The sequence below is a fragment of the Achroia grisella genome, unplaced genomic scaffold (genome assembly GCF_030625045.1).
Source record: "Achroia grisella isolate CSIRO2021 unplaced genomic scaffold, CSIRO_AGI_Agris_v1 utg6026, whole genome shotgun sequence".
In the NCBI taxonomy this organism is placed as follows: Eukaryota; Metazoa; Arthropoda; class Insecta; order Lepidoptera; family Pyralidae; genus Achroia; species Achroia grisella.
In genome coordinates, this window is record NW_026712960.1 from 463,192 (window position 1) to 484,586 (window position 21,395).

General features: G+C 32.9%; 2 protein-coding genes across 2 annotated transcripts; one reads left to right on the forward strand and one right to left on the reverse strand.

Annotated features, from left to right (window-relative positions):
• The first annotated feature begins 1,826 nt into the window (after positions 1-1,826).
• LOC131848928 (glutathione S-transferase 2-like) lies at positions 1,827-11,634 on the forward strand. The gene is made up of 5 exons (XM_059198887.1): positions 1,827-1,847; positions 4,652-4,787; positions 9,944-10,111; positions 10,755-10,897; positions 11,394-11,634. The coding sequence occupies exons 2-5, from the start codon at positions 4,655-4,657 to the stop codon at positions 11,562-11,564; spliced, it is 615 nt and encodes a 204-aa protein (XP_059054870.1). The 5' UTR covers positions 1,827-1,847; positions 4,652-4,654; the 3' UTR covers positions 11,565-11,634.
• Positions 11,635-14,002: 2,368 nt separating this feature from the next.
• On the reverse strand, positions 14,003-20,396 carry LOC131848933 (solute carrier family 22 member 3-like). The gene is made up of 7 exons (XM_059198893.1): positions 20,269-20,396; positions 19,730-19,934; positions 17,212-17,312; positions 16,742-16,893; positions 15,710-16,333; positions 14,904-15,085; positions 14,003-14,246 (listed from the first exon to the last, which is right to left on the reverse strand). The coding sequence occupies exons 1-7, from the start codon at positions 20,394-20,396 to the stop codon at positions 14,067-14,069; spliced, it is 1,572 nt and encodes a 523-aa protein (XP_059054876.1). The 3' UTR covers positions 14,003-14,066.
• Positions 20,397-21,395: the final 999 nt, after the last annotated feature.

Here is a 21,395-nt window from a genome sequence, read left to right on the forward strand (position 1 = left end):
TTTACATTGCACAACGGATTTTGTGGCAGTTTTCAGCAATAGATCGAATGATTCAAGAGGGAGGTTTATATGTATAATACACTAGCTTTGCCCCCGACTGCGTTCGCGCCGCGCACGCAACGGAAGCCCACAAATATGAATAATTTTCCCTGTTTTTGCAACATATTTCACTGATGCTTCGCTTCTATTAGTCGTAGCGCTTCCTCGACAAAAGGATTACACGACACAAAAAAAATCAATTAGAACTAGTAGTCCTGAGATTAGCGCTTTAAAACAAATAAACAAGCTCTCAGCTTTATAATATGTATAATATAATACATGCGTGTTATAGTATGGAACAAGCCGAGAAATTTAAAGATTTATAATGCATCCGTGCGAAGGGAAGACGGTTCGCTGTAATAAAAGTGAAATAATAAATGCATGTTTGGGTAGGCGAAGTTGGACGTGTCGCTAGTTTCCTTATAAATCACGCTATCGTATCAGGTCGGTTATTTTCCATAGTAGACGCTGGTAGCCGTCACTTACTTACGGCGGGCGTCACAAGATAAATAAAACTGTTGGCAATAGCAACGCGTGCCTCATGCACGCTCGCCGGCCGGCCGGCCGGTGAAGTTGTGTAGCAACAGGCCAACAACACTCAAACGCCCATGCCCTTGTCAGGGTTGTCAACGGTCTGGATATCTCTAAAAAGGTTCCTTATATCGTTTTCTTTTTTTTTATGTAAAAAAGCATGATGGAAGATCGAAGAAAGTGGGAAGAGCTCCACCGACAAGAGCGTAGCTGTTAAATTATGAATGAATGAAATGGTATCGGTAACAATCCGATGGTTCACCTAATGGTAAGTGGTTATCGTAACCATTTACGCGAAGAGCACTAAGGATATATTTTATTTATTTACATAATACTGAGCGAGCTTTATAGTTTCTCAATATGCCCACTTGGTAGATATTGGTAGATTACATATAGGTATATATGGAAGAAAGCGGAATTGTCGTAACTTAAAAAAAACAACTTTATAATAGTTTTACGGTATAATGGGACTGGCATGTACATTTAGATTGTGCAAAAGTCTCTAGAATTTAAAAGAAATAAAACTTTACAATAGAGCGAGAAAACTACATACAAATATTCATAAATAATATAGTTATCGGGTTAGAAATTTGAAAATTGGCATATATTTTTAACCAATATTCAACTTTCTATCTCGTTAAATATACGTATGTATAAAATATATTACGCTGACCCCAAATAAATGGGATAAGAAAGCAAATGATGAAATATATGTTATATACAATAAATAAGGTATAATAAATAAAAGCATTTGTCGACGTTTTTCGCGTGATCACGTATAAGTGCAACCTCTAGTAAAGTACCTTATTTACAATAAAGATATTCGAGAACAGTTCTGTGATATAACAGAAAAGTAAAAAATTTTCATAAACAAATATATTATTATATGTACATATAATTAAATGACCGCACAGGGCGATTTCCAACAGCTAGTTTTGCTGGCTTGTCCATCATTATTTTAATAAATTTTTATATTAAGTATCTTGTTTTCTTCTTTTTGTATTGACTGTCTTGGAACCCTGTTGGGAAATAAAAATGAAATTATTGTGTTTTTGTTTTATTTTTGTGTAGTGATCCCGCTCCAGTCACAATTGGCAACCCTAGCCCTTATTCAGTCAGTCTCACTCAAACTCATCCCACCGCACCGAGTTTGCCCGCAAACCAAACCAGTCGCGTGGGCTCACATCAGTTCAGTCGATTACTGTTCATAGCCAGTACTGCCGTGTTGACACGCAGTTCGATTCAGCACTTACTTCCTTACCTCCACATATTAACTGGTAAGACAAAATATACTATGTACTAAATATGCTATATTTTTCATTCATGTATTCTTTGTTTTGCGGTGAGTCTAAATATTCTATTTAGTACATAGAATATTTAGTATCACTCTCCAATGTATAGCACATTTATGCTATAAATTTACATTCATGTATTAGTTAGTTTTGTTACTACCTACTCTTCCTCTCATATTTTTTTCTTTTACCGCTTATTGTGCAAGCCCATTTAAGTATATTATATTAATATTTTTCTGTATAAATGGTACAATAAAGTGGACAAATAAATGAATAAAGTATTACTTGTTAATAGTTATATTTATTTATAAATAGTGGCCCTTAATTAAATGTAAATTGCTTGTGATTACATATAGTATTATTAATGTGGTTACTTTTGCTATTCTTATACCTAGTACCGGATAAGATATACATTGTCACCTGTTCTGCTATGTCTGTCATCTTGATACAATCTATTTATATACCAAATTACCAGGGTGCCCCTCCTATCGATCCCCCGTCCAATTCAAACGGGGATCGAAATTACGACGGCCTGAGCCGAGGTTCGAACCCCTAGTGGTGCCCTCAGACTAAAATCGTATCCGTCAGGCAGGAGTTGGCCTTCAGCCGCTTCATAAGTCCTTCCGCGGGTTTGGAGTGCCATCTGCTCTCGCCCCCTAACGTCCGGTGAAGCTGTAAAGGCCAGCTGCGGCCAACAGCATTAGAGTAGTCCGAAAAAAAAAACAAATTTGATTATAATCTGTTCAGCCGTTAAGTCATAAAATAAAAGTCATGGATAGATAGGCACATTTTCACATTTAAAATATTAGTACGGATTAACGATCCGCCCCGCGATCTATAGGATAACTACACTCATATTTATTTATAATGACATACAGACCGGCTGTTAAACCTTCCAATAAGAATATTTATTAATTTGTTCGTGTGTTTTTTCTAAGTAATCATTACAAAGTAAAACTGAAATGTTTTCTGTTTGTTGTATTAATTTACGTGTGGGTAGACGAATTATATTTTGTTAATGATGCTATCTTACAGAATCGCAGATTTCAGCCAATGTTTAAATAAATGTAGAAGAGTAATTTACGAAAATTTTGCATTATATTCAATATATTTTTATATTTAATATTGTTTAAATAACACACAGAAAGGAACTTATTAATTTTGTAATCAAATGATCAAATTTTTGAAGGTAACATAAGTATGACGTGTATAATTTTATCAATATTTTTTGGTTCATTTCGTTCACCATGTTAGTACTTAGGTCATTACTGTTTTTGCGTTTTTAATGGTATTTAACTATAGGTACTATAGCTACGTAGGTACTTTATATTCTGTGTATTGGGTATATGCTGGAAGGATGTTGTATTGTAACGCATTTCAACGAATCAACAATGGACAATACCATGCACTGTATGTACATAGATACATGTAGTACATAGGTACTCAATAACAAAGAGACTATAGCGATTCTGTAACATGTAGTTTTGCTTCGAATCAACATGTTCATAAACTATAATGATTGCAAATATATAATCGAAATTAATTTAGCCAAAGCAATACACTCGAATACTTGCTCTTTATCGGAGTCCGTTAACAATCGCTTCGGTAATAAATATGGTGGTTTTACCGTTATCGTTACTCGGTACTTTATAAAATTGAATAAGGTATCAATTCAAACCAAAAAAAATTTATATCAATATAAAGTACATAAATATCAATTCGAAAAAAGTAAAGTACCTAAATATAGAAAAGAGGACTAAATTAAAAAATTAAATTTCGAATGCACACCTCGATATTCGAATATCGAAATGAGTTCTTATCCGTTGATTTATAAAATGGAGTAAGGGGTAAATTCAATCTAAAAGAAATATTCAATATACACTTAGGTGTCATTTCAAAAATAGAATACTAAATAAAAATTTGAAATTTCGAGTGCAGTTCTTGAAATTCGAATATCCAAATGTGTTCTTATCCTCTACTTTATAAAATGGACTAAAGTGTGAATTTGAACTAAAAAATATGAATAAAGTAAGATCACATTTCGAAAATCGAATACAAATTAAAAATTGAAATTTCGAATATGAAAAATTAATATTTCGAGAGTAAAAATTGAAATTAAAAATTTGAATATCGAAATGAGTTGTTCCTAAATTTTGATATACATATATAACCAAAATTCTTTACTTTGCTTATTTGTAGGTACTTGTTATTTTTGTTTATATCTATAAAATCCTTTGACTTGTTATTGTGTGCTGTTAATAATATTTAGCTTATATTTTAACGTTTATCTACAAATACGTTTATCGTGGATCGTACGAGTACATAGGTACTAATCATTTTGTACATCGTACGACAGAACAGATCAATTAAAGCGGTTTTTAATGTTTTATCCAATCCCAAAGTATGGACATTGAACATTCGTTTTTTTATCACTAACTTTTACGAGTGTTGTTTTTTTTAATTTCTTTGAAATTTCCATTTTTGTACAAGCTAAAAATACATGCCAGTTCTATTGTAGATACCTTAAAACTATAAAATATCACTTCAAAAATGAGCAAATTGCTTTGCAGCACTATCTGAAGGATCGGCTAAAAACCTTGAATGGCTCATATCGTAATTATTAAAGAAAATAGATAGATAAGAATTTGTACATTATATATAAAATAAGTAAAAACAATACATATATAAAAAAGAGTTTAGTTTGCATGTAAGAACTACCAAACCTATTCTTTAAGTATTTCTTCTCTGTAAATAATAATAATAATTACATATTATTAAAAAAAATACAGAAAATGCCGGCTGCTGTATATCACTATTTCCCCGTGAAGGCTTTGGGCGAGCCTATCCGTCTGCTGCTGTCTTACGGCGGCCAGGAGTTCCAGGATGATCGTATTCCAAATGATAAGTGGCCGGAGTACAAACCAAGTGAGTACGAATATTACTAAACTTCATAATCAATTCATTTATATTATATTATAGTAAATAATATATTATTATCAGTTACTGCCGAGAATGGAAAATTATAAAAGTACTAATATCGCTATATAAAAAGAGGGGTTAGTTGTAGAGGAGTGAAAATGCATGACACTTTTAATGCAACCATGAATAATAAAAAAAAATTTTATCCAATAATAATAAAACAAATTAAGCTAATCCTTATCACTAATGGCTATAAAAAATAGATAACAATATTCTCAAATCTACCGAGTATACATATAAATTTTATCAAAATCGGTTAAGCCGTTTCGAAGTATGACAACTAGCACTGTGACACGAGAATTTTATATCTTACTGATATTATAAACGCGGAAGTTTGTGAGTGTGGATGGATGTTTGTTACTCTTTCACGCAAAAACTACTGAATGGATTTTAATTAAACTTCACAACAATATAGCTTATACCTTAAAACACATAGGCTATAAATATGCGGGTGAAACCGCAGGCATAGTGAGTATTAAATGTAATGCATGAACGTAATTCGTAGTGCGATACATTTATATATTTTTATAAATTGGAAATTAAAAGTGTAGAAAGGGTTCTAAAGGTTTGAAAGCGGAGATGAAAAGTTCTACGAAAGTATCGTCATATTTTAAGTAGAACGATGAAACTTTTGTTGGGTTATAATGTAACTAAATATATTTTCTTTATTTGGTCAAGTTCTCTATTCCATATGCTCGAAATCGCGGGCACAGCTAGTATAACATAATAATCTTCAATTCTCAAAGCGCCTACTAGTTCTCAGCTAAGCGGATCTTGCGTTACTAGTGTCTATACAACTGGTAGAAAAATATAAACAACATTTGGCAAATACATACATAAACATAGAAAACACAAACCAACTCGAAACACTTATGAATACAAATATTTGCATCGTACGAGGAATAGAACCCGCGATCATCAGAAGTCAGGCTGTCATTTGTCAACCCAGTTGTCAGGTTATTTACCATATTGTAAAAATAGACCATCTAATACACTTTGTGTTAGGCAATTTAAAATGAACGGCCTTGATATCAGGCGTAATGACTTTTTACAAGCATTTCTACTGGATTGCGTCATAATAAGCAATACACCTGAAATATTCCTATAAACCTAATTATTATAAATGTATGTAGTATTATCTTATCTGTGGCAATACTAAGTTTGTTATACTTTGACGCCTAAACAGCTGGATCGATTATGATGAATTATTGTCGATGTAAAGTATTACGAGACCCTGGAGACGGCAATAGGTTACTCTTTTTCGCGAAATTTTAATAGGGCGTGGTGCGAAGGATGAGGTAATGTTGTCTGTCTGTCTCGCTTTCACGCCACAACTACTGAATCGATATAAATGCTCTTTGATACATAGATAGTCTAGACCTTGAGAAAGAGCATAGGCTACTTTTTGAAGTGAAAAAAGGGTTGTAAGGGATTGAAAGAGAAGCTGAAAGATTGTATAGAGGTATCGTTATTTTAGAAGATTGAAACTTATTTTTTGAGCTGTTCATTAAAATTAAATAAATATGACATTCAAAGTTTGTAAAAATTTTACCCTTAAGGAGGTTAAATAAAATAGGTGATGAAAATTAGTTTGAAAATTCGCCATTTCTGTAGCTTCAACGATGACCCTTTTTTCTTTAACTTTTTTGGGTTAGATTATGAAATAATTTTTGGTCAAGGTGACTATTTCACGCGGACAAAGTCGTGGGTACAGCTAGTTAAGTATAATACGGACGCTACTATGTTTACATAGCATGTAACAATAACTGCTTCTGATAATGCGACCCCAATGCAGTACAGTAGAATAATCTTTTTATCGAGATGCATACAGACTATTACAGACGTCATAATTATTATAAGTGCATTATTATGAATGCATGCGTTTTTTATTATCTGTATAAACTACACAGATAATGTATGTGATATAAAAAATGTATTATAAAGTTTCAACATAAAGAATGCTCTTATATTCTTATAGTACTTACTGTACTTAAGGTTATTGCAAGAATCCATGTTATTGATAAACTCTTACGGGCGTTAGGATCTCAGGGTTCTTGTTGTTTTTTTTATGGATGATAATGGAATGGTGCACTGGCCTGCAGTAACGGTTTACGCCCGGCCCGGCCGGGCACCAGTGGAGGATGTTAAGATGAGCATGAGGTCAGGTCAGTTAGCCTATAGTGACAAAATCATCAGTGATTTATCATGATGGTTTCCAGGGAGAACAACGTGGAAGTCAATTTGATACCATACATTGTTAGCAATGGGGTCAACAATCCACGTTACTAAAAATTCCCTTTCTCCTTGTTATTGTGAGTTAAAAGAACCTTATATAAAGCTATTTATTTTTAAAACAAAATCGAACTGTCCAACGATGATGGTAAACATATTCGATGGTAAACATTTAGATAGATAGATAAGATGTTTATTTAAATTATTACAAATTACACACAATTACACTTATATGAATATGGAATATACATAGATAGACATTAATATTAACAAAATCGAACTGTCCAACGATGATGGTAAACGTATCCTATGGTAAACATTTAGATAGATAGATAAGATGTTTATTTAAATTATTACAAATTACACACAATTACACTTATATGAATATGGAATATACATAGATAGACATTAATATTAACAAAATCGAACTGTCCAACGATGATGGTAAACATATTCGATGGTAAACATTTAGATAGATAGACAAGACGTTTATTTAAATTCTTACAAATTACACACAATTACACTTATATGAATATGGACTAGACATAGATCGACATAATATTAACAAGTTTACGCTTTACATGTGATCAGCGGTAATACAAAAAGGACTAAGTTACTTGTCGGAAATTGTTTAAAGAATAAAGCACTGATTTTCAGTTCAACACACTTGAGGCTACGTGAAAATAAATAATAAACAAAAAGAGCAAAGAAAATGGCGGCTGCCTGAGCCGTATGTTACGTGGGCAGTACGTATTTATAATACGAATATAATAGAAATCTTAATTCAAATCGTAAATTTAATAAAGTAAATGGAATGAACCGTGACTTATGGACGTCCCATGAAAAACCCTATACATGAGGAATAAGAAATTAATTTAAAATGAAATTATTTAATTTATTTATACTTCATCCATTAATTTATTTATTTACTACAATAGAATTTCATTTCTCTTATCAATAGTCTCTAAACTGGGTCAGATCTGTATCTTGTGGGCTGGGAAATACGGCGAGTAACGTTGCGACTAAACTCTATATTCTGTTTACATGTTATGAATCATATTATCTAATCTGTCATAGCAACACAAATACAAATTCTGGTTTGTTACCATGCCAGATAACAGATAAGGGCCGGATAAACTATTAGGCCTAAAGTTGCCTAAGGGCCCGATTTGATAATGGGCTCCACGCGCGCACACAAATAAAATTCAAAATGTTTCATAGACAGAAAATTTAGATTTACTAAATGCTTCAGACTTACAGAGCAGTGAAATTACAGTATAAGAGGCATGCCATCTTAGTCATCTTAGTCATCTGCTGCTGTATATGCTTAATACCATCTTAGTGCTCTGGCAAAGCAGCTGTACATGTTTAAAGACGACGGTTACTGTTTACCATCAAGTGTACCATCAAGGGTGTCTGTTTGTTTTCCATATTGTCTGACTGTCATAAACATATCGAGTAACAAAAGTAATATGGTTGCGTACATTTTATGATAAAACTAATATATATATTTTTGTCCCTATATCAAATTGAAAAGACAAATGATTCTAAAACCCTATTAAAAATATTGTAGATTCTGTCGACGACCTTAGACGACTTCTTTTTAGTAATTATTTTAAACAGGGCTCCGAGAATTGCATAACCTCAATCCGGCCCTGTTTATAAATGATAACAGTAAAGAGGTTGTTACACTATCTTTATTTTTATGACCATATCTATATTTTCTTCCTTGGAATAAATATATAGTAAACAACATGTTTTTCTCACTAAAATAACAGTGCAAAAACTGGACAAGCACAGAATAAGCACTATGCCATAATGATTGAATTAACAAGTAACTTAGGAAATGAAAAATGTATTATTCCTTAGACTCTATTGTTGTTCAATGCATATTGTAATTCAATGCCATAGAAATAGAGTTCAGAAATAGATGGCCATGAACAGATTGTCGTTGTCAAGGTTAACATAATTGGATCTATTATGTCACGACGACGCGACGATCTGAGTTTTGGTAGCTTTCCGTTTGTTATATTTTCGACTCTATGTGTATGACTTTAAAATCTATAACATCTATAGCAACAGGAATCATTTTGAGAACTTTATTACCATATATTCAGGATATTGTCAATCACTATTATCTATTTGAAGTAGAGGTAGAACAACAAGGTAGAGTTTTAAAAAGTTAAAATTTCGTGTTTATTACATATTATTTATATTGTTAACCACATAGCACATAACCACATAACCATGGTTAAGTTTATAAGCACATAACCACGGCTAGTGCAACCTAGTCGAAATGTCTAGTCGAGATGTAAATACCTTTATTTACCATAAAATTATTCATGTTAAAAACCGGTTCTAGATAGTCTAGATTACTAACAAAAAAAATCAATATTTCTATCAGTTGTCTAGTATACCCATAACACAGAATCTGCTTACCGTGATGACACATGAACTCTATGTTAATTGTCCATGGATATTCATCATCTGCTTCTTCCTTATCCCGTTTATTTGGAGTCGACGTAATATGTTTCTCTTCCATTCAATTGTCCATGGATATTATTATTATAATTAGCAGGTTACTAATTTTTGGTCGTCAGACATTACTCATCTTCCATTTAGATCTTAGTCCACCAAATGGCAACATAACCACTACACACAGCATAAGATGGATGATGTGCAGGCCACGCTTACCATCAGCTGGTCTGGTAGATGGCTTTAAAGCTATAACGCGAAATAGAACTGCGTCACTCATATATATTGTAATTTACTAACATAGTGTATAATTTGTTTACTAACATAATATGGATGGATATCCGAAATAAATGAATAAATAAATTTATTAAAAAAATGTCGTTACCACTTTACAGAGACCCCATTTGGCCAGATGCCAGTTCTGGAGCTGAATGGTAAGGTATACACCCAGAGTGTGGCGATTGCAAGATATCTGGGCCGTAAGTACGGGCTGACCGGTGCTGATATTGAAGAAGACTTCCTCATCGACCAGTACGTGGACTTCCTCAACGATATCCGTTCAAGTGAGTCTAGATTTAAAAGCTTTGCTTGGTTTGTGTGTCTGACTTTGTCTGCATTAAATTAGAAAGGAATAGATATAGGCAATTTGTTCAGTTTGTGGTGAGGTAATGGATTAATTAGTTTTAGGGTACAATGGGACTGGCATATACTTTTAGATTGTATAAAAGTCCCTAAATAAGAAAAAAAAAATCCATTGAATTTAACATGCTGTACTTGAATCAATGAGTATGTAAGTAGAAAAATCAATCAGAAGACCGCTGTGTATGTAAGAACCTAATGTTGTAATAGAATTGGGAGATCGTGGAAGAAAATTTTTATCTCTTTTGGAGAGAGAGACATCCTAAAGAGATAAAAATCATCGCTCCTAAGAATATCCATCAATTCTTGTCCCTAATGGGTCTAGATAACGAACATAATATATGTATCTATGTAAGTAGCAGTACAGCTCTAAACGCCTAATAAAAGCTTTGTGCTTTTATTAGGCGTTTAGAGCTGTACGTCTCAGTAAAAAAACAAATGTCTACCAATACTCACAAATTTTCGCGTTTATAATATTAGTAAGATATAATTAAAATGGCCACTAGTTAGACCGAGACGTTTTTAGGACTATTATATCATGATGACATGATAACATGATGATTACAGAGTCAGCTGCAGTACACTATGAAACAGACGCTGCACTCAAGGCAAAGAAACACGAGGAGAACGCGAAAACCCTGTACCCCTTCCTGCTGCAGAAACTGGATGAGATTATAAAGCAAAACAACGGCTACCTTGTAGGCGGAAAGGTGTGTATCACTTTAATATTGTTATTATTGTGTTTGACTTCGGCGGGAGAGTATTGGTTAAAAAGATTCTACGAATTACATACATACATGTGACGTGATAAAGATGTGTCCTAAACTACTAGACCAGCGAGGTCCTGTGGTCTCTTGTAATTACATTATTAGCGATTTAATCATAGATTGCAAAATATACAAAACAATGAATAAACTACATAACATATAGTATTTAATATTATACTAGTATATGTACTTAATATATTTTTTTTATGGATGATAATGGTGCACCCGTTAGGTCAGTGTTAGCCCATGTGGACAAATTCCTCAAGAAGCTATCACGATGGTTTCCAGGGGGAACCGCGTGGAGGTCTACCTGACATAGTACATTTTTAACAATGGAGTCATCATTCCACATTACTGATAATCCCCTTCCCCCTTGTACTTAATATTAAAATTAAAAGTCATATTCATAAATACAATATTTCATCTATTTTGTTTCCAGTTGACATGGGGAGATTTCGTGTTCACGGGATTGTACGATTACCTCAAGGTGATGATGCAGGCTCCGGACCTGGACACAAAGTACCCCAGATTCAAGAAGTTGTACGATACAGTACAGTCCTTGCCAAAGGTGAAGGAGTACGTTGCGGCTGCGCCACCAACTGAATGTTGAAGGTGTTTAACTAGAGGAGGTTTATATCAAGAGTTGCTGTAGGAATTGTACGATGACTTGGCCCCACGTTTTTTTTGCAGTAAACTATTTCTTTAGAATCTTGCGTGCTTGTAACACGACTGTGCTACTAGTATAGTATCCGACACGAAATTAGGTTCTAATAGATATTTGGTTAAAACTGATAGTTTTAAATTAGTTCCCTTTTACTACTAGTAATGTGATTTTCGTTTAATTAATTAGAGAAACCGAAGCTTAACTGTAGCGCCGAAACTAGTTGACGTAATGTTCAGTCAAATACTAGTTACTTCCATTATTATATACCAATAAAATTAAGAACTATTCCTTTATCACTATGGTCAGCTCAAACGATGCTTCCTTTACGTTAATTTGTAGAATGGGCCGAGTCATCGTATATCGAATTATACATATATACCTAATCTTTAAAAGAAAATGTGTATTTTTGAAGACTGTATGTAACACATAATGTTCTCATTATTATAACTTTACCCCATTATTCATAAAAAAAAAACTAAATATACATTAAAATTTAATTTCAGTTCAATTTTTAATAGTCTATTTCTATTTTACCGTTCCTTTGGTATGCTGATTCAACCTAGAAGAATGAGCAAGAAACTTACCTGTTGCATTTGATATTTTTAACTTAATACAAAAACTGAACTGGTTTAATAAACGTTTAGCGGTTTCTATGAATACAGGGGGTAAAACTGTTATTCGGTATTGTTTTCTGTTGTTGAGTGTACATGTTTGAATCAGGAACATCATGAATGAACAACCTTGAGAGAGTATTTTGCTATTATGTTTGCGATATTTTGTATAACTACATGTATTTTAGTATTACATAAAAAAATATACCTGGTATTTTTAACATTATAATTAAATAAATAATAATGGATGTTTCATTTATACTCGTACTAGCTACTCGCCCCGGCTTCGCACGGGTGTACATGTATTATATATATATATATATATATATATATATAAAAGTTCCTCTTGAATCACTTTATCTATTAAAAAAATATCGCTTCAAAATCCGTTGCGTAGTTTTAAAGATTTAAGTATACATAGGGACGGGCAGACAGCGCCAGCGACAGCGACTTTGTTTTATACTATGTAGTGATTATTAAGTACAAACTACAAAGATATAACTGTCGTTTTCATGAAGAAAATTGTATTTCTGAATATTCAATTATAACATAACTACATAACACTACAATCTGGTTGTGTTATAAATAAATATTCCCATTGTTCATGTCCGGCACATGAACAATACGAATATTTTTTTATAACTTAACTTAATAACTTGTTAACTAACTAATTAATTGGATAACTTGATTAATTAGAGTAAAAACCTTATCCTATATCTATTTCTTTGGAAAATATAGCTACTTCAAATAAGCCCTTGCGTGGATATTTTAAAAATTTTCAATATTAAATAACTTTCCTGCCACAATAAAAAAAATATTTCGCAAACTCCCCAAATACCGAGTTCTGAATTAGCAGGCGTTTATATGATAGTGTAATTCGTTTTTAAGTTATATTAATGTATTTTAATTTAAACTTGCTCTAGGAAATTTTACGAGATCTTTTTTTATTTACTACTTTATTATGAAAAGTTAATTATAATTCTAATGCTTTCAGTACTTTTTCAAATTATTGTGCTGTCGTGAATTCTTGTACAATAATTTGCTGTTGGGTCCTTTTTGTTTTATAGTTACGTGTAGGTAATTCTAAAATGAAGTTGTTCAAAGAAAATCGGTCTAATTGAGGGAATACTTTAATCTGAAGATCCTCTTTAATAGTAGATGACCCATCGACAAAATATTAACAATTGTGTGTAGAGACAAGGATAAGTAGGATAGTTTGTGGAATGCACTTTTAGCTTAGGCAATCAGCACAAATGTGGTAAAATCTGAGTTCAAATCAGGATTTCTTAACCTTTACCATTACTTTAATTGTATAAATAATTAAAATACTGAGACATAGGAGATAAAAAAAGTAATAAACAAATAGGTTTAGATACTGTTTATTTTCATCTCGTATTTTATTATATTTGAAAAAAATTACTTACTGATTACTTGTTCAAATAATTATACTCTTTGACTTTGGAAATAAAACATTATCTGGATTTTACTAGGAAATAAAGATGATTTATTTCCTAGTAAATTTTTCATTCATTTGGAAATAAAATAAATATAAATATATTATTATTATACATCGACAGTTACTTTTATTTCACGAAGAAGGAAGCAGTAGTCAAATTTCTAATTTATAGGTATTTGATAGGAGGATTTGGAGGAATAATCGAAAAGTGTTGGAAGCGGATTTTATATTTACACCTTCTGTAATGTTCGTGAATACTCAAGAAGTACGAAACAAGACATACAGACAATCCAATCAAAACTGAAATGACAGCTGTTGGATATTTGAAATTGGACCTTCTCGGGTCTGAAGAATAAACCTTAAGGTACGTAGTTGCAAATTTCATGCAATCGTAGATATTGTGGTCTTCTCGTCACGTTTCACCTTCATGCTGGCTTCTACTTGCTCCACGGTGTCAAACAGTGGCAGTTCCTTCGTCTCAGGAGTGAGGGTTATGAGTGCGGCTGTCACAGCTGAAGATACTCCGAACAGTATGGCGGGGAGAGACGCTGATATGTCGTACTGGAATTAAGTAAATAAATTTGGAGTATATAAAAAATTATAAGAACAATGAGGACAGAACAGCGGTAGAAATTTGTAATGGTCTGTGTGTTTTCTATGTATATTATGTATGTATTACAAAAAATTGAAATTGTATTTATTACTAGTATTTACATAACCTAATTGTACAACTAAGAACCTAAAATTAAAAAGCTTAAAAAAATATATAATATGATGACTAAAATATATTATTAAAAGGGGTCCCTTTAGGCAACGTTCCGAAGATACTGGCAGCGTTCCCTCTTTGAATAGCTAGACTAATTCTTTGTCCAAGGTAGCTGCCAGCTCTTCGGTCTTCTGTGATGTCGACTAACCTTTTCGTTATATTCGCACAAAAAGTTATATGTACTTATATCAGCTGTCCAGTATCTATAAAACAAGCTCTGCTTAGTATGGTACTAGAAGACATAGTGTTCAATGTCTTGAGATATTATTATAATTTATTTATTAATAAAAATGTATTTCTGTTAACTGCGTCAACCCCGAAAACATAATAAAAATTAATTTAGGTATTTCTGCGAGTTGTCTAGTATCCATAACACTATTGTGGTAAATAATACAATGTTATTATTATAATTAATTCTCAATTAATATGCAATTTATAATTAAATAACCTACCAGCATAGGTGTCAAAGGGGCGAGCATGTTGCCCAGTCTGGAAGCGAAGGCGCATACTCCGAGCAGGGTGCCTCTAGCAGTGGTGGGGAACAGCTCCATGCTGTATGTGACAGCCCCAGTGAAGCATGAAGATATCACCACTTTGCCCAATAGGAACAGAGTTATTTTCAACCATACCAAGCCTGTGGAGTAATTTATGAAAGTCTTTTAGAATCTTTTTTCTTTAGAGACTTCTGCGCTTCTGGGTGGAGCTTGGCTGGTTACTTTAGTAGTCTCAGTTCTATACGTACAACGGCCCAGATGAGAAACTGATTACGGTAAGTAGTCCTATTGACATTATTTGTATTTTGTTTATGTAATTTTAATATTCAAGAGCTCCACCGACAAGAGCGTAGCTCTTAAATTATGAATGAATGAATGAATTTTAATATTAAGTAAGCTAACGGTCCACCAGATGGTAAGTGGTAACCGTCGCCTACATACATGAACAACAACACGGACATCACATGTTCTTGTGATGGCAGTGATATCATAAAAGAGTTGCCATTTCAAATTCCGTCAGTCCAGGCAGTATACACTGACTGAAATTGGTACAGTAGATACTCAATAAAGAATGACTAACATAGTCCTTTTCTCCTTCACTAGACTGCCTGCTTAAAGGATTGTGACGTAATCATCATAAACATAAAAAAAAACTTAACAAATTTACACGGAAGGAGGTTCTGACGTGTACCAAAATACCGACCAACAATGTAATGGGTATAAATCGTGTCGTACATACTATAAGAACCCAAAAAGAAACTAACTTGCAGGCACATATCCAGATGCTATGCATAACGTCCCACAAATGGCAAATCCAACAATAAGTGGCAGTTTTCTTCCTATCCTGTTCATAAAATACAAAGATATAAGTTCGCCTGGAAACGACATCACTGTAGACAATAGAAAGTTCGTGTATTTATTTCCCGGCAACCACACTGAATTGATCATAAGTCCATAATATACGAAACTTGCACTGAATCGACTAGCTGCACCCACTAGTATACGCAATAATATTTGTTTCGATGAAAAAATCTTCTTGTAACCTTCCTTCACAGTTGTCTTTCCAATATTCAGTTTATTTTTTAATATAGCTTCGTCCGATTCTGTTATAACATCATTAAATTTAATATTATTCGTCTCCGCTGTTAATCGTAAAGTTTCAATCGCCTCTTTAGTTTTGCCGTTTAGCAGTTGCCATCGCGGACTCTCTCTGATCACGAAGACCAGAGCGAGACAAATAATGCCCGGTGTGTATATGATGCGTGCAAGAGTTTTCCAATACGGAACAAACATTGCAATAATGGCGAAAAGCGATTCTCCAACGTAAATCGCGTACGCAAATAGCACAGATGATAGAAGCCTCTGTTTTTTTCCACTTATTTCTATCACTGGAAAGAAAAAAATATTGTTAAGTATACAATTAATCATTCCATGGAAACAATTTCGATTTTTTATGGCAGAAAACATAATCCCATCTACTGGAAAAAGGAACAATGTTTTTTGTAAAACTATTAATACTATAGTACTAACATTATGATACCTAGATACATAGTTATCCTCATAACTGTTATTCCGGATGGGGTAGTAAGAGTTGTAGTCAAAGATAAACGTTGTGACAAACGTAATACCTACTTGACATACCTACATGTCTTATACTAGATGTTATACTTGTTATTGCTGAAGATTATTAATTAGCATAGACAATTCAATATGATTAATAATGTGTGAAATTATACCGTTATATTTCTCAAAATAAATAAATATATCTTGTTAATTTCAGTGTACAATCAACTTACTAAGCACCATGCCGGCAGGAAAAGCACCTCCAGAGAAAGTCGCTTCAATACACTCTATGGCTATGTACAAATAATAGGACGTGGCGAAAGTCTTGACATGCCCCATACACGTGCCCACTACGCAGAATATTACGGCTGGTTTACGTCCAAACCTAGGAAACATAACAATTTAATTTCGTATTTAATGTTGTGCTAGTTTGTCTGTGACTTAGTCTGCTTCATTATAAAAAATGAAAAAAAAAAATTCAATAACCTACCCCAAAGAAGCCAATGTAAGAAGTTTCATCGTTCTACCTTCAAAAATGACAATACTTCCATACAATTCATCGCTCCTTTACAACTCATGACCAATGACCTTTTTCAAGGTCTAGAGTATCTGTGTACCAAATTTCGTTTTCTGACTTCAAGACTGACAAAGTTACTTTCGCATTTATAATATTAGTAAGGAGTTAGGATGATTTGGTTTATACCTATCTGCCATCCAGCCGGCCACTACCATGGAGACCAGCATACCGACGCTGTGCACTGTACCAATCAAATTTATCTTCCAAGGTTCACACGCCAGGTCCAACTGTAAGTGAAATTACAGCATAAGAGACATCTTAGTTCTCTTACCCCTCGCGATACCACTCACGCTTTGCCATTGTGGAATAGTGGCTTGAGTGGTATCATGGGTGCCACGTGATAACGTGATGTCCGTAATGCTGTTTTTTATATATGTGTAAAGGCGACGGTAACTGCTTACCACCATATGGACCGTCAGCTTGTATGCCATTAATTCATTACACAAAAAACATCAACAAATCAAATTGACGGCCATGATGGTCTAGCGGTACAGCATACTGCATTACTTCCGCGGGCTACGGGATCGATTCAAACATTTGAATTCATGAGTATGATAGTTTGTATTGGTCTGGCAATTTTCTATTTATATTATATATAAGTATTTACAAAAAACGTATCTATGAATATATATAAGTTGTGTAGTACCCATAACACAAGCTCTGCTTGTAACTAATTGCCGCTGTTTTAATTGACCTGAGATATTAGAAATTTGTAGAAATTTATATATGTTTTGCCTTATATACATATTTTTGACATGTCTCATTTATATTAGTGCATCGCCAACGATCTTTCTCTACACCACTCATGGTTGCTTGGTAGATGACGCCGCAAGGTGTTGAGTCCGCCATATGTACACGCTATTTTCGATATTTAATACAAATTTAATGTCTTTTTTGTAAATTTGGATTTCTAATAATATTTATTTTAATTCTTAGAATGTTGATAGCATCTTAAAAACTCCTATTATGAAGAACTTAATAGTTTGTCATGCTGAATTGTATTCTATACTATTTAAACAGTTATCATTTCCATGACGATCTATTTAAACACGTAAATTGACGTGTTGGGTTTTCTCAACTAGGGCTCCTTAAATAACCGCATTATCTGTGTACAATTTGCACATGTGTAATTGTTATGTCATTTTAGTGAGGAAGTGTGTAGCAAAAATATATTTTATTACCCCACACAGAGATTACATTATCAGTCGTCCTCTAATTTGTTAATAAATAGTGGTAATAATCATTTACAGGTGGTATTATGAAGTTTATTAAAAGAGATTTTATTGTTTTCTTTAATAAACATTTCTCTGAAGTAGATTTTACGGTACATGTAATTCAATAAGAACAAGTAATCCAATAAGTAGAAGTGCATACTGGTATTTTAAAAGAGACTATTATTTTTCTAAATAGAATTAATATTAGAATCTAAAGTATATTTAAATAATTTTTTTTTAAACAGCATGTTCGAATTATTCAGAATAGACGGATGCTTTTAATTATATTCTGTAAGTTTTAATAATATATATTTTTTTATAACACAGGGGACAAACGAGCATGCGGCTCACCTGATGGTAAGTGATTACCGCCGCCCATGAGCACCCGCAACACCAGGGGAATTAAAAGTACGTTGTCGGCTTTTTAAAAAGGAATAAGCTCTTTTCTTGAAGGTTTCAATATCGTATCGGTTCGGAAATATCATTGCTGGAAGGTGATTCCACAATGTGGTTGTGCAGGGCAAAACGTTTCTAGAAAACCGTACTGTGGAAGACCGCCATTCATCCAGATGATCAGGATTGTGTTTCAGTTTCTGACGGGTAGTACGGTGGTGAAACTCAGCAGCTGGTATTAATCCGAACAATTCCTCAGAACACTCCCCGTGATATAATAATTAAAACTTACAGAATATAATTAAAAGCATCTGGGAAAACATTGGGGGAACACTTTTTTTTATTTTTTTTTATTGGGTTGTGTGGGCTATTGCCAGATGTTTGTAGCACCTGTAGCACTGCGACCTACATAGATCTATTGTGCTCGCCCTAAAACACTTGATATGGCACAGTAATTTTATGAATATTAGTATTGAGATAAATTATAAAAAAAAATGGTAGAAAAAGGCAAATATTGAATACTATTGAAAATAGACGAAGAAAAATTTTGGACAAACACTTGATATGGCACAATAAGTTTATGAAGAAAAAACGAGAGAGGAAGAACAGGGCATAGTTACAATTGCATTGGCAAATTAAAGACAAAACTGGATTCGTGTCGTATGAAAATTTAAGGTAAATGACGGAAGGTAGTGGAAAATGGCAACAGCTCCACCGACAAGAGCGTGCCTCTTAAATTATTATGAATGAAATATATATATTGCAGAAAACAAAAATCATGTGATAATTAAATGAGATTTACTAAGAAAAAGATAATTTTCTTTTATGTAATTGAAACGGCAAACGTTAAGTAGCAAAGGTCTTATATATAAGTTAACAGCACTAGAAAAATCTTGCTATGTCGGGACACGCATGGAACCTCTTATACATTGTCTGTTAGGAGGTCTACGATGTCATGCGGCCGTATCAAGAAATTTCACTGCTTAATAAATTTTCCAATGTTTGCATTATAATATCGTTGGTAAAATGCAACTTACATCCGCTACAATAGTGTTGTTAGTCTCGTAGATCCACCCTGTACAGGGTTCTATTAAATTGGAGAAACTGTCGGCCGTACACGACTGTGTTTGCGACCAGCTTTCGTTCAGAATAGGCTTCGAACATCTGTCAACGGACTCGTTAGATCCCCACGGCGGGGTTTCATATGCAGCCTCCGTACTCTCACATTCTGGTATTCGACACCTGGAAAAAAAGATGTCATGTTAAATCTAAAAATTTAGGGTTGCAAAAATAATATAAAATAATTTTCAAAAAACTTGAGGAGGATCATCCTTAGCACTTAGGGGTATGAAAAATAAATTACATCCTATTCTCAGATCTACTGAACATACACATATAAAATTTTATAAGATTTGGACAAGCTCTTTCCGAGGAGTTTGGTTACAACCACTGTGTTTAATAGATTATATATATAGATTAGTAACGTTTGAAAATCCATTAGGGTATAAAAATTTTAATTATCATTCGAGTTTATATATAATACTACTAAGGAAATAATGTCTATTCTATTTCTTACCTGTAGTTAAGATCACCAGCAATAAATACATAATTAATGTTTGCAATTGTAACAAATACGATACCGAAGCATATGCAAATATATTGTAATATTTGATACTTTCCAAACTTTTCCGTAATCTCCCACATATCGTATACTTTAGGCGGTACATCTTTATTTTTTTACTTCCCCCATTTAATTTATGAAAATAGCCAGCACTGACACTATGTACAACAAATTAAAACAATATATATATTACTAGTATTTTTTCACACAAATTTATATTTCATTTAACACACAATAAAAGAAAAAATAGCTTTGCTAGTATTATTCTTTATTATTTATAATTCATAATGTATTTAATGTGATTAAAGCTTTGTATTTTATACGCACGAACTCTTCTGATATGCGAATATTAAAAAAAAACGCGTGCGCTTGATTCGAAGATGTGTGTAATAATTAATTGGCAATTAAACCGCGTAACAGCGACGATACATTGTGGAGAGATGTTATTATATACATATACTAGTATGTATATATAGCTTATGTCGGACAAATATCATATATTATATTATGTACTTAGATCATAAATACCACCAAGGTAGATGATAATGAACTTGGTTAATTATAAATTGATTGGTTGAGGACGTTTCAGCTCAGTGGTTTACTATATATCATAACGTCGGGTATTTGTACTTAATATCAATAAAACTTTGTATGTATGTTTATACATATATATATATTTACATATATAGTCTTCAGTAATGGAAACACCAATAATATATTACATATATTCCATCGTTTGATTGCATGATAATATTTTGTTTTACAATAGTGTACTGAGTTCCATAGTCGGCCCCATAACTAATGTGTTCTTCATAATTACATATCAGTTTTTTTGTCTATATTGCACAAATTATGTACTAAATTATATTTTGTCTGTATGACATTTAATGATTGTGATGTCTGTTATAGATAAATAGGGGTCACGGATCATAATTATCTCAATAAAATGAACACGAGGTTGTGTAATAGTAGTATTACATAACTATATAATATGAACAAAACTTGTATATATATATTTATTTTATTTATTTATTTGCTTTATTGATCTCTAAAATTGGTACAAAAGGTGGACTTAATGCTAC

Bases quoted from the DNA above. Each gene is read 5' to 3' on its own strand.
- LOC131848928 (XM_059198887.1), top strand. From the start codon at position 4,655: ATGCCGGCTGCTGTATATCACTATTTCCCCGTGAAGGCTTTGGGCGAG. The intron at 10,112-10,754 runs GTGAGTCTAGAT...TGATGATTACAG, and splicing joins CCTCAACGATATCCGTTCAA to AGTCAGCTGCAGTACACTAT. The intron at 10,898-11,393 runs GTGTGTATCACT...TTTTGTTTCCAG, and splicing joins GCTACCTTGTAGGCGGAAAG to TTGACATGGGGAGATTTCGT.
- LOC131848933 (XM_059198893.1), bottom strand. From the start codon at position 20,396: ATGTGGGAGATTACGGAAAAGTTTGGAAAGTATCAAATATTACAATAT. The intron at 17,313-19,729 runs GTAAGTTGCATT...TTTCACTTACAG, and splicing joins ACAACACTATTGTAGCGGAT to TTGGACCTGGCGTGTGAACC. The intron at 16,334-16,741 runs GTAAGTTGATTG...TTTTCTTTCCAG, and splicing joins TCCTGCCGGCATGGTGCTTA to TGATAGAAATAAGTGGAAAA.